Raw genomic sequence first — 14,210 nt, 5'->3', positions numbered from 1 at the left:
CCAACATTTGTTGTTGTTTGTCTTTTGGATGGTGGCGATCCTTACTGGTGTGAGGTGATATCTCATTGTGGTTTTAATTTGCATTTCTCTAATGACAAGCTATGTGGAGCATCTTTTCATGTGTCTGTTGGCCATCTGAATTTCTTCTTTAGAGAACTGTCTATTCAGCTCCTCTGCCCATTTTTTTATTGGATTATTTGCTTTTTGTTTGTTGAGGTGTGTGAGCTCTTTATATATTTTGGATGTCAGCCCTTTATCAGATCTGTCATTTATGAATATATTCTCCCATACTGTAGGATACCTTTTTGTTCTATTGATGGTGTCCTTTGCTGTACAGAAGCTTTTCAGCTTGATATAGTCCCAACTTGTTCGTTTTTGCTTTTGTTTCCCTTGCCCGGGGAGATATTTTCATGAAGAAGTCGCTCATGTTTATGTCCAAGAGATTTTGCCTATATTTTTTTCTAAGAGTTTTATGGTTTCATGACTTACATTCAGGTCTTTGATCCATTTTGAATTTACTTTTGTGTATGGGGTTAGACAGTGATCCAGTTTCATTCACTTACATGTAGCTGTTCAGTTTTGCCAGCACCATCTGTTGAAGAGGCTGTCATTTCCCCATTGAATGGTCCATGGCTCCTTTCTCGTATATTAATTGACTGTATATGTTTGGGTTAATGTTTGGAGTCTCTATTCTGTTCCACTGGTCTGTGGCTCTCTTCTTGTGCCAGTACCAAATTGTCTTGATTACTGTGGCTTTGTAGTAGAGCTTGAAGTTGGGGAGCGAAATCCCTCCCACTTTATTCTTCCTTCTCAGGATTGCTTTGGCTATTCGGTGTCTTTGGTGTTTCCATATGAATTTTTGAACTATTTGTTCTAGTTTGTTGAAGAATGCTGTTGGTAATTTGATAGGGATTGCATTGAATCTGTTTATTGCTTTGGGCAGGATGGTCATTTTGACAATATTAATTCTTCCTAGCCAGGAGCATGGGATGAGTTTCCATTTGTTAGTGACCTCTTTAATTTCTCTTAAGAGTTTCTTATAGTTTTCAGGGTATAGCTCTTTCACTTCCTTGGTTAGGTTTATTCCTAGGTATTTTATTCTTTTTGATGCATTTGTGAATGGAATTGTTTTCCTGATTTCTCTTTCTATTAGTTCATTGTTAGTGTATAGGAAAGTCACAGTTTTCTGTGTGTTAATTTTGTATCCTGCAACTTTGCTATATTCCAATATTAGTTCTAGTAGTTGGAGTCTTTAGGGTTTTTTATGTACAATATCATGTCATCTGCAAATAGTGACAGTTTAACATCTTCTTTACCAATGTGGATTCCTTGTATTTCTTTGTTTTGTCTAATTGCCATGGCTAGGACCTCCAGTACTATCACAACCACAAGTTTTTGACAACAAGGTCCATAATGCTCCCCCTGGTGCTAGCAAGCCACACCAGGAATGCAGATTGACATCCCCAAAATATCTGTCCGGCTAGGGAATGGGGGTTTGTAGGTGGTAAGGAAAACTACTTCCTTAGTGAAATGTAGCAGCCTCTTTTTCAGTAAAGGCACCTCTGGGTTTTTTGTTTGTTTTAGATTCCAGAATTCTAAAAGGTTGATTCTGTTTTGCCAGCTTTATGGTTGCTTCAATGGAAGAACTGATTCTTAGAGCTCTCTGTTCTGCCATTTCTGTGATGTCACTCCCCACTCTAATGTTTTTTATTTGTTTTAAGTAGCTTAAAGCATCAGACATTTACTATATTCCATAAAATTTCTGAGGGTCAGGAATCAGGGTTAGCTGGGTGATTCTGGCTCATGGTCCCTCATGAGTTTACATTCAAACTAGTTGGCCAGGGTTGCAGTCATCTCTTCTTGTATGAGAAGAAAATGTGAACCCTAGGTAAATACTTGGTGGAGAAGAATTTGTTTGCCTTTCCCTGGAGACATCACCATTATGTGCTTTACTCAGCCTTAGAGATGGAAGTAAGAGACCCCAAGGAACTGCACACCGCTATGGAAAAGAGCAGCAAATTCTTGTAGTCAGTCTTCTCTTCTTTCTTCTCCCTCAGACTCCTGTCCTTCTGCATTCAGAAAACTGTGAAAATAAGCTTTCAGGACACCCAGAACCTTAAATATGCACTACAAATAACTTTTCCATTATGTTCCTTTGGTTGTTTTATGGAGAAGATGTGTTCTTTTGGTTACAAAATGTGTGTGCATGGGAGAGGCACAGTACAAGTGATTCTTCTGTCTTCTGGTAAAGTCATAGCCCCTACTCAGAAATGAACATCTCTTTATCATATATACCTGCTCTACATGAGGCACTGTATATTAGGCACAGAGGGGCACAGAAAAGGTGTAGAACAATCTCTGTTCTCGAGTACTTCTTATAGTATAAAGGAGGAAATATGACAGGACACTGGTAAAAAAATATATATATGTGTGTGTATGTGTATATATATATATATATATATATATATATATATATATGTAAGGCAGTATTTGTGCCCCAGAATAGTGGCTGCCACAGTATTAGTAAGGCAGATACTTACACTGTCCTTAAGTAATAATATGAAAAGCAGGAGGAAAATACAAATGTAGCCAGGAAAGAAAGTGAAAGATCTTTGTAATTTTTTAGTTTTTCAGATTTGGTAAATATTTTTCAACATAGTCACTTTCAAGAATTTTGTATATCCTGCTTGTAGGACCAAAGTCTTTCATTTGGCTCCTACTCATCAATAATCAGACAGTTTCATTCTCATTTATTTAATTACTGATTACCATACAAAAGACCATTATCATCTGCATTTATTTTAATTTGAAAAAGTAATTAGGTTTGTATTTACAGTTTTATACCTACTGTTCTAATATCATTTCAGTGTTTACAGAGGGGTTCATAAATGAATTAGCCATTGGGTCATGATGAGACTAGTAATACAATCCCAGTCTACCAATTTGCTCACTGCCATTTGTGTTTAAAGATGGTAATGCTACTGGTGTTTCTTTTGTTTGAATGGGTGTATCTGGAAGACGAGGTTGGGGATAATCACGATGTCAGCCTCTTGGCAAGGTGACCTTTCCTTGGCAATAGCATCTCTCCTCTAATAGATGATATAGGCAGGTTTTTAATACTGCAAGTGAGGGAGGGTAGTTCTGTAACTTCTCTTAGGTTATGATTATAATTGTTCTGAAATAAAAGAATGTGTATGTAAGTTTTTCTTTTTCACACTGTTCAGATATTAAGCACACTGGACTGGAGCTTGACCCATATGTAACACGAACAAGCTTTCTTCTGTGAAAGTGTCTCTACTTCCTAAAATACATTGAAATCAGAGTAGCAGCCTATACTTTATTTTTATACACAAGATTTAAATTGTGGATTTTTCTTTTTGTATAAGTTAGACTCTTGTATTTATAGTTTCATATCTATGACTCTTGTATTTATAGTTTCATATCTACTTTAGTTGTGCGATTTAATCACGTCAGTTGGAAGCTTACATTTTACTTTTTCCCCTTCCAAAATGAAATCCACATTACCTTCTTTATTATGTTTGCAATTTGAATATATTCTTTACTTTCTTGTTGGCTACAAACTATGTTTTCATGCTTTTAATAAAAAGTGAGTTCTAAATTTTCGTTTAATTTTCCATTCCTAGACAATTAAATCCCACACAGAAACTGATGAGAAACAAGCAGAGAACCGCACCATCACTCCACCTGCTGCACCGAAACCAAAACGGGAGGAGAACCCTCAGGTAGGCCCAGCCCTTCAAAGTCATGGCTTGGTCTGTGAAATATGACTTATTCCCACATACCAGGAAAGGTACTTACTTTCTGAATTGATTTTCCTTTTCTTGTGCTTTTTCACTATTTAGTAATTTAGTAATGATATTTTCAACTCAGGTTGGGCCAGGGCAGATTTAAGTCCATGAGCTGTCATAATGGGTATTTCATACACATGTTACACATTTGAAATAATAAGATTAATGATCATTTTTCCAGTTATTCCATTGCATTCCTCATGACCATTATGTTTGTTTATCTCAGTGAACAAAGATAAGATGTCCAGTTCACTCAGCCAGGGTCTGTTTAGCTGTCAATTATAGTTGTTACATGTGCATTTTTTGTTGTTACCATAGTATTACATTAGACCCCCAAATCTCAAACGAATAAACAGCTCAGAAGTAGTTCATTGAAACATAATAGTAAGGATGAAAATAGTAACATCTGAAGTACAACTTGGGTTAGAATTATGAACTATTTTAAATAGCAAACAAGACTCTTGTACAAATATAGAATGTCAATTTGTATGTCCTTAGAAAAGGGAATTTTTTAGTTTGATGCTTTTGCACAAGAAGCTATAAAAAGAAAAATGTGGACAAGGAACATGATGACTACCTAATAGTTGGATTCTATTAGACCAGCAGTCCATTTCCTTCTGTCCTCAGTGCACTCCTTACGATGAGACCGTGTCAGGTATGGTGGCATGAAGCCGTCAAAGCTTCATGTCATTTTTTATTTTAAGTAGCGATTTTTTAAGCCAGATCAGGTTTTTCTAAAACTACGAATTGTAATTTTTTCTGATATGAAGTAGATTAATTTTTAGTTCATCTTTAAAGAAGGGACCAAAACTTGAACTGAAAAGGAGTACCAGTCATGCAAATTGCTGAGAAACTTATAAAATCATCCACAAAATTAATGACAGATATTAATGCTTAGAGGAGGAAAAATAGAACAAGCTATTAGCAGAATTTCCTTATCAAAAGAAACTGAAGGATATTTTATGACAGTGGCACCATGTAGGCCAACAAGTGCCATCATGTGTAGTTGCAGATATTTCACCTAGTTGGATGGAACCATTGCCACAAAAAAGAATAAATCAGTTTTGGCATACATGTGATACATTGATAACGCAAAAATTCTCAACAACTTTTTACTGTTTATCACTAAAATTCTTTTCCACAGGAAAGGAGCCTTTTTTTCATTTAGTAATTCTTTTGTGTGTTGGATCTATACTGGCAAAGATAAGTTGGATATGAGTGACCAGGAAGGGTGCTGTCACTTGACTGAGAGAAGGTGCATCTGAATGGCAGTCCATACACTGCTTTATTAACAGAGAACAGTTGGAAAACAACCTTCTAATCTTGATTAAGTTTTGAAGGAGTGGTGAGAATTAGGTATGTAGTTAACTGGCAGCCACAAGCTGTGTGCCACCTCAGTGTGCAGCATGGGAATGGGCAGTGAGTCCAAGGCCTCCTGTCCTTAGGGGGGTCCCCACGCCTCAGTGAGCCCCCTGTCCTGGGGAGTACCCTGGCTGTTGGGGGCAGGTCCCATGTAGGTTTTGAAATAAGAAGTAAAAACATTTCTTTAGGACTCTCTGGATACCAGTAAAGGATATTCTTTGTTCTCAGGTGGCTTGTTCAAGGACTGTATCATCTTCATAAAACACTCAGTATCTTCAATACTTGAACCTATCATCTCAGGCAAAATATCTTGATATTTAATGTTGAGGGTAAAATGTCAAGGTTTTTAAAGACCAAACTGTGGTATAAATAATTATACAGGCATATGTCTTCTCACAATTGGTATTCTTTATTCACTGGCAAGACAAATTGATGACATATTATTTGGCATGTTTAGCAACTGCATGCAGTGGTACAGCAAAAAATGAAGACATGCTTTCTAGACCACATGTCACCAAAGAGCAATAATAGGAATCAATCTGTTGCACTTTCCAGTTTTAAGCATCTACATTTCCAGCTTTGGGGTGTAATACTCTAATATAGCTTCTGACTGAGCCCTGAGAGTGGTCTTCAGAGAGAAATTGCTCCATAATTTTTAGCTATGTGATTGAAAAAATCATACTTTAAGCCAAACTGCCTGCTGTCAGTCCTAAAACTCATTTATCTTTGAGTTAGCATTGTCCAACCAGTGGTAGTAAAAATTCCTTACATTTTCACTGACCTCTTATGACAAGTGAAGTACTTAGAATTGGATCTTATAAGGGGGGCTGTTTAACCCTGTATGTTTTTTGAGTATGAAATCCTCTTCCCTGTAGGATGATTTTTCTAAAAAAAAAAAAAAAAACTTAGGTCACTTGTGATGCTGATTTCTGGCATTGAGAAAGTAGAAAATGCAGCCCCCAGTCCTTCTCCTTTGATCCCTACAAGACCAGAAAGCCTCCAGTTGTTAAGACCTGAACCCGGCCTCCTTCAAACAGCTCACTGGGCTGGCTTTCCTGCCGTGTATAATAAGGAACATGCTGTGGGCTTTGTGAGAACCTAGACTGAAGTATATTCTTTTGTTTCTCTGGCAGAAACTTGCCTTCATGGTGTCTCTAGGATTGGTGACACATGACCATCTAGAAGGTAAGAGAAGATATTCATGGTGCTGCCTTGCTTCTGACCCAGAGCTTTGTCCTTGAAAATAATGTTGGATTTATTGCTAGAATAGAACATTGAAATGCAAATAGAGCATGGTTCAGCTAGTGTGCACTTTATTTCCTTTGGAGTAATACTTGCCTTCCCTCTATGTAATGTTCAGCCTCTCCCCTTCCTATCCTTATTTATCCACATTGCTGTCCAGAGGAAACTCCACAGTTGCCTGTACTAAGGGGACTTCTATTCCCTTAGAAGAACTCTTTTTTTTTTTTTTTTTTACCTGATGCCACAAAGTAGCAAATGCCCCTCTGACAAGTCTTTTATTTTCCAGTCATTCTAGGTTATCAGAAGCTTGAGAACAGTTACAAAGCTATACCTGTCCTAGCTATGTAATTCAAGAATGGTGACCTATGGTTACTCAGTCTAGGTCTATGAGTAAAGTTCATTCACACCTATATTACAGTGATCTAAAAGTAAACCAGGGCAGCTTATTTACAAGTGTTGTCTACTATTAAGCTCTTGATCACAGAGAGCCACATTGTGGCACTGCCTGGTCTTGCTTTCTGAGAGGTGACAGTGGGTGGTCCTACATATTTGCTCCCATCAGTGTGCTTGCATTTGCTGAATCTGCAGTAAAACAGAGAGACTTGCCCCTGTTTCTAATTTGTCATGGGGAAACAATGAAGTAGATAAACAGTGAAGTTAAGTTTTTAAGGTTCTGCATGCCTTTCTTCTAATCCAAACCTTTTGCTTTTCCAAGAAATCCAAAGCAAGAGGCAAGAACGAAAACGAAGAACAACAGCAAACCCTGTATACAGTGGAGCGGTCTTTGAGCCAGAGGTATTCCTGGCCAGCACTTGGCCCTTCCTTTGCTGGTCTAGTTTTATTTGTGACTTACTCAGCACTTTCCTCCTGAAAACTTGCTTAAGAGCAGTACTCTAATTGTACTTGGCCAGTTTTGTGAGATAATGGATTTTTCTCTGCCCAGTCACTTCATTTAATTTTTACTATTTACTGCTTTCCTCTAAGTTTGAGTAGATACAAACCTACCTTCAAAATGTAACCCATCCTGGGGGGGTGGAGCCAAGATGACGGCGTGAGTAGAGCAGTGGAAATCTCCTCCCAAAAACATACATGTTTTTGAAAATAAAACAAATACAATTATTCCAAAAAGAGAGACCAGAAGATACAGGACAACAGCCAGACTACATCTACACCTGCGAGAACCCAGCATCTCGCGAAGGGGGTAAGATACAAGCCGTGGCCTGGTGGGACCCGAGCGCCCCTCACCCAAGCTCCCGGCAGGAGGAGAGGAATTGGAGCGGGAGGGAGAGGGAGCCCAGGACTGCTAAACACCCAACCCTAGACATCCGCACCATTGCGCGGACATACAGTGTGTGGGGTACTGGATACTAGGGGAATGGGACAGTAAAATCTGCGAGCGGGTCCCCGCAGCCAGCGCTCCTGGGACAAAGAAAAGCGAGTGCCCTTTGAAAGTCTTAAAGGGACAGGGACCCCACAGCTGGATGGAGGCGTCCTGGCACAATCAGCTCAGGAGCTGGGAACACGAGGAACTCCAGGTGCCCTAACCCCCTGGGCAGCAGCACAGTTCCGAGGCCCCTCACGGAGATAAACAGCCTCCCGCCCATTCCCACTCTGGCGCGACCTCACCATAGAGGAGCCCACAGCAACCGTGCGCGGAGCCTCCTTCACAGCGGCCGTGTAAGAATCAGAGAACCCATCTGTACACAGCTGCCCAGCACAAGCCGCTAGAGGTTGCTGTTCTCCTGGGAGAGGAAGGCCACAAACTAGCAAGAATGGACATTCTCCCAGCTGACATGTGCTAACTAACCCATGGCTATCTATATCGCCATGAAAAGGCAGAAGAATTTGATACAGACCAGATTAACCCAGACAGTCTCCCCTGAAAAGGAATCTGGGGAGATAGACCTAACCAATCTTCCTGAAAAAGAATTTAAAAGTAAGGTCATAACCATGCTGATGGACTTACAGAAAAATATGCAAGAGCTAAGGAGGGAGAATACAGAAATAAAACAATCTCTGGAAGCATTTAAAAGCAGAATGGATGAGATGCAAGATGCCATTGATAGATTAGAAACCAGAGAACAGGAACGCATAGAGGCTGACGCAGAGAGAGATAAAAGGATCTTCAGGATTGAAACAATATTAACAGAACTGTGTGACCAATGCAAAATGAATAATATCTGCATTATAGGGGTAACAGAAGAAGAAGAGAGAGAAAAAGGGATAGAAAGTGTCTTTGAAGAAATAATTGCTGATAACTTCCCCAAACTGACAGAGGAAATAGTCGCTCAGACCCCAGAAGTACACAGAACCCCCAACAGAAGGGACCCAAAGAGGACAACACCAAGACACATAATAATTAAAATGGCAAAGCTCAAGGACAAGGACAGAATTGTAAAGGCAGCTAGAGAGAAGAAAAAGGTCACCTACAAAGGGAAACCCATCAGGCTATCATCAGACTTCTCAACAGAAACCTTACAGGCCAGAAGAGAATGGCATGATATATTTCATGCAATGAAACAGAAGGGCCTTGAACCAAGAATACTACATCCAGCACGATTATCATTTAAATATGAAGGAAGGACTAAAAAATTTACAGACAAGCAAAAGTAGAGGGAATTTGCCTCCCACAAACCATCTCTACAGGGTATGTTAGAGAGACTTCTCTAGATGGGAGCAGTCCTAAGGCTAAATAGATGTCACCATAAAATCACAGCAAAGAAAGCAGACCAACCAAATACTAACTAAGTCAAAAAATAAAATCAACTACCCACAAAAGCAATCAAAGAAAACACGAAAGAACACAGAATAAAACAGCCAACATATAAAGAATGAAGGAGGAGGAATAAGAAGGGAGAGAAATAAAGAATCATCAGACTGTTTATAATAGCTCAATAAGAGAGCTAAGTTAGATGGTAAGACAGTAAAGAAGCTAACCTTGAATCCCTGGTAACCAGGAATCTAAAGCCTGCAATGGCAATAAGTACATATCTTTCAATCATCACCCTAAATGTTAATGGACTGAATGTACCAATCAAAAGACACAGAGTAATACAATGGATAAAAAAGCAAGACCCATCTATATGCTGCCTACAAGAGACTCACCTCAAACCCAAAGACATGCACAGACTAAAAGTCAAGGGATGGAAAAAGATATTTCATGCAAACAACAAGGAGAAAAAAGCAGGTGTTGCAGTACTAGTATCAGACAAAATAGACTTCAAAACAAAGAAAGTAACAAGAGATAAAGAAGGACATTATATAATGATAAGGGGGTCAGTCCAACAAGAAGATATAACCATTATAAATATATATGCCCCCAACACAGGAGCACGAACATATGTGAAACAAATGTCAACAGAATTAAAGGAGGAAATAGAATGCAATGCACTCATTTTAGGAGACATCAACACACCACTCACTCCAAAGGACAGATCCACCAGACAGAAATTAAGGACACAGAGGCACTGAACAACACACTAGAACAGATGGACCTAATAGACATCTATAGAACTCTACACAAAAAAGCAGTAGGATACACATTCTTCTCAAGTGCACATGGAACATTCTCCAAAATAGACCACATACTGGGCCACAAAAAGAGCCTCAGTAAATTCAAAAAGATTGAAATTTGACCAACCAACTTTTCAGACCACAAAGGTATAAAACTAGAAATAAATTTTACAAAGAAAACAAAAAACAGCTCACAAACACATGGAGGCTTAACAACATGCTCCTTAAATAATCAGTGGATCAATGACCAAATAAAAGAGATAAAGCAATATATGTAAACAAATGACAACAACAACACAAAGCCCCAACTTCTGTGGGATGCAGTGAAAGCTGTCTTAAGAGGAAAATATATAGCAATCCAGGCATATCTAAAGAAGGAAGAACAATCCCAAATGAATAGTCTAAAGTCACAGTTATTGAAATTGGAAAAAGAAGAACAAATGAGGCCTAAAGTCAGCAGAAGGAGGGACATAATAAAGATCAGAGAAGAAATAAATAAAATTGAGAAGAATAAAACAATAGCAAAAATGAATGAAACCAAGAGCTGGTTCTTTGAGAAAATAAACAAAATAGAGAAGCCTTAGCCAGACTTATTAAGAGAAAAAGAGAATCAACACACATCAACAGAATCAGAAACAAGAAAGGAAAAATCACGATGGACCCCACAGAAATACAAAGAATTATTAGAGACTATTATGAAAACCTATATGCTAACAACTGGAAAACCTAGGAGAAATGGACAACTTCCTAGAAAAATACAACCTTCCAAGAATGACCCAGAAAGAAACAGAAAATTTAAACAGACCAATTACCAGTAACAAAATTGAAGCGGTAATCAAAAAACTACCCGAGAAAAAAACTCCCGGGCCAGATGGATTTACCACGGAATTTTATCAGACATACAGAGAAGACATAATACCCATTCTCCTTAAAGTTTTCCAAGAAATAGAAGAGGAGGGAATACTCCCAAACTCATTCGATGAAGCCAACATCACCCTAATACCAAAACCAGGCAAAGACCCCACCAAAAAAGAAAACTACAGACCAATATCCCTGATGAATGTAGATGCAAAAATACTCAACAAAACATTAGCAAACCGAATTCAAAAATACATCAAAAGGATCATACACCATGACCAAGTGGGATTCATCCCAGGGATGCAAGGATGGTACAACATTAGAAAATCCGTCAACATCATCCACCACATCAACAAAAAGAAGGACAAAAACCACATGATCATCTCCATAGATGCTGAAAAAGCATTCGACAAAATTCAACATCCATTCATGATAAAAACTCTCAACAAAATGGGTATAGAGGGCAAGTACCTCAACATAATAAAGGCCATATATGACAAACCCACAGCGAACATCATACTGAACAGCGAGAAGCTGAAAGCTTTTCCTCTGTGATTGGGAACAAGACAGGGATGCCCACTCTCCCCACTGTTACTCAACATAGTACTGGAAGTCCTAGCCACGGCAATTAGACAAAACAAAGAAATACAAGGAATCCAGATTGGTAAAGAAGAAGTTAAACTGTCACTATTTGCATATGACATGATATTGTACATAAAAAACCCTAAAGACTCCACTCCAAAACTACTAGAACTGATAGCGGAATACAGCAAAGTTGCAGGATACAAAATTAACACACAGAAATCTGTGGCTTCCCTATACACTGACAATGAACCAATAGAAAGAGAAATCAGGAAAACAGTTCCATTCACAATTGCATCAAAAAGAATAAAATACTTAGGAATAAACCTAACCAAGGAAGTGAAAGACCTATACCCTGAAAACTATAAGACACTCTTAAGAGAAAATTAAAGAGGTCATTAACAAATGGAAACTCATCCCATGCTCCTGGCTAGGAAGAATTAATATCGTCAAAATGGCCAACCTGCCCAAAACAATATACAGATTCGATGCAATCCTTATCAAATTACCAACAGCATTCTTCAATGAACTGGAACAAATAGTTCAAAAATTCATGTGGAAACACCAAAGACCCTGAATAGCGAAAGCAATCCTAAGAAGGAAGAATAAAGTGGGGGGGGGGGTATTACTCCCCAACTTCAAGCTGTACTACAAAGCCATAGTAATCAAGACAATTTGGTAGTGGCACAACAACAGAGCCACAGACCAATGGAACAGAATAGAGACTCCAAACATTAACCCAAACATATATGGTCAACTGATATTCGATAAAGGGGCCATGGACATACAATGGGGAAATGACAGTCTCTTCAACAGAGACTGGCAAAACTGGACAGCTACATGTAAGAGAATGAAGCTGGATCACTGTCTAACCCCATACACAAAAGTAAATTTGAAATGGATCAAAGACTTGAACATAAGTCATGAAACCATAAAACTCTTAGAAAAAAACATAGGCAAAAATCTTTTAGACATAAACATGAGTGACCTCTTCTTGAACATATCTCCCCGGGCAAGGGAAACAAAAGCAAAAATGAACAAGTGGGACTATATCAAGCTGAAAAGCTTCTGTACAGCAAAGGACACCATCAATAGAACAAAAAGGTATCCGACAGTATGGGAGAATATATTCATAAATGACAGATGTGATAAAGGGTTGACATCCAAAATATATAAAGAGCTCACACACCTCAACAAACAAAAAGCAAATAATCCAATAAAAAAGTGGGCAGAGGAGCTGTATAGACAGTTCTCTAAAGAAGAAAGTCAGGTGGCCAACAGACACATGAAAAGATGCTCCACATCGCTTGTCATCAGAGAAATGCAAATTAAAACTGCAGTGAGATATCACCTCACACCAATAAGGATCACCACCATCCAAAAGACAAACAACCACAAATGTTAATGGCGAGGTTGTGGAGAAAGGGGAACCCTCCTACACTGCTGGTGGGAATGTAAATTAGTTCAACCATTGTGGAAAGCAGTTTGGAGGTTCCTCAAAAAGCTCAAAATAGAAATACCATTTGACCCAGGAATTCCACTTCTAGGAATTTACCCTAAGAATGCAGCAGCCCAGTTTGAAAAAGACAGATGCACCCCTATGTTTATCGCAGCACTATTTACAATAGCCAAGAAATGGAAGCAACCTAAGTGTCCATCAGTAGATGAATGGATAAAGAAGATGTGGTACATATACACAATGGAATATTATTCGGCCATAAGAAGAAAACAAATCCTACCATTTGCAACAACATGCATGGAGCTAGAGGGTATTATGCTCAGTGAAATAAGCCAGGCAGAAAGAGACAAGTACCAAATGATTTCACTCATATGTGGAGGATGAGAACAAAGTAAAAACTGAAGGAACAAAACAGCAGCAGAATCACAGAACCCAAGAATGGACTAACAGTTACCAAAGGGAAAGGGACTGAGGAGGATGGGTGGGAAGGGGGGGATAAGGAGAGGGAAAAAGAAAGGGGGCATTACGATTAGCATGTGTAATGTGTGGGGGGGGCACGGGGAGGGCTGTGCAACACAGAGAAGATTAGTAGGGATTCTGCAGCATCTTATTACGCTGATGGACAGTTACTGTAATGGGGTTTGTGGGGGGGACTTGGTGAAGGGGGGAGCCTAGTAAACACAATGTTCTTCATGTAATTGTAGATTAATGATACCAAAAAAAAAAACGTAACCCATCCTGGCTTCAATACAACTGTCATCTGAATCAGAGCCTGACCTCTTTGGAATATTCTCAGAGCCAAGTACATGTAATAAAACCTGTTAGCACAGAGAACTTGGGGTGACTCGTACTAGGTAGTTGGCATGTTGACAGGCATGCTGTGTTTCATCTTTAGCTTGTGCCAGTATTAGTAGTGACCGTGCTATTCATCCAGTCACCTTTCCTTCTTCAATTCTCAAAGCGTAAGAAGAGTGCAGTCACATACCTGAACAGTACCATGCATCCTGGAACCCGGAAGAGAGGTGACTACCTTTTTGTATCTCTCCTTGCTGATGCTTTTGCTTTTTGTGTTGTGTTTCTTCCCCCTTCCTCCTCCCATTGTCCTAAAACCTGTCTAACTCCTTTATTCCTTGAAAATAGTTCTGTTGTGTTATTCTCTTAGAATGGAAGAAAAAGAGAGTGAAATTTCTTGTTAGAGTTCTGTATGCTGAACCAAAGCTGCCTTTCCTCGGATTCTGGCAAAGCTGACTAAGGGATGACTCAAGGCAGCATTTCTGTCCCAGACCCACCAGGGTGTCCCTGAATAACACAGTGAATGGAACACTGTATAGAAGGAAGCATTGTAGCATCATTGAGCAGAACAGAACTCTGCTGTTGCCAAGGTG

The 14,210-nt window shown here is 39.1% G+C and overlaps 1 protein-coding gene across 16 annotated transcripts in view; it reads left to right on the top strand.

The window, feature by feature from the left end:
- Positions 1 to 14,210, top strand: part of PHF21A (PHD finger protein 21A) — a 265,112-nt gene that overhangs the window by 230,054 nt on the left and 20,848 nt on the right. For all 16 annotated transcript variants that reach the window (XM_036891883.2, XM_036891880.2, XM_057507605.1 and 13 more), the window contains 4 exons: positions 3,645 to 3,743; positions 6,305 to 6,356; positions 7,129 to 7,208; positions 13,787 to 13,847. In XM_036891883.2, the coding sequence (XP_036747778.1) occupies positions 3,645 to 3,743; positions 6,305 to 6,356; positions 7,129 to 7,208; positions 13,787 to 13,847 (292 nt within the window). The remainder of the gene's footprint in view (positions 1 to 3,644; positions 3,744 to 6,304; positions 6,357 to 7,128; positions 7,209 to 13,786; positions 13,848 to 14,210) is intronic.

This window comes from Manis pentadactyla, chromosome 9 (assembly GCF_030020395.1).
Source record: "Manis pentadactyla isolate mManPen7 chromosome 9, mManPen7.hap1, whole genome shotgun sequence".
NCBI classification, from domain to species: domain Eukaryota; kingdom Metazoa; phylum Chordata; class Mammalia; order Pholidota; family Manidae; genus Manis; species Manis pentadactyla.
Note: the sequence above shows the minus strand (reverse complement) of the source record. Positions and strands in the feature narration are given on the sequence as shown.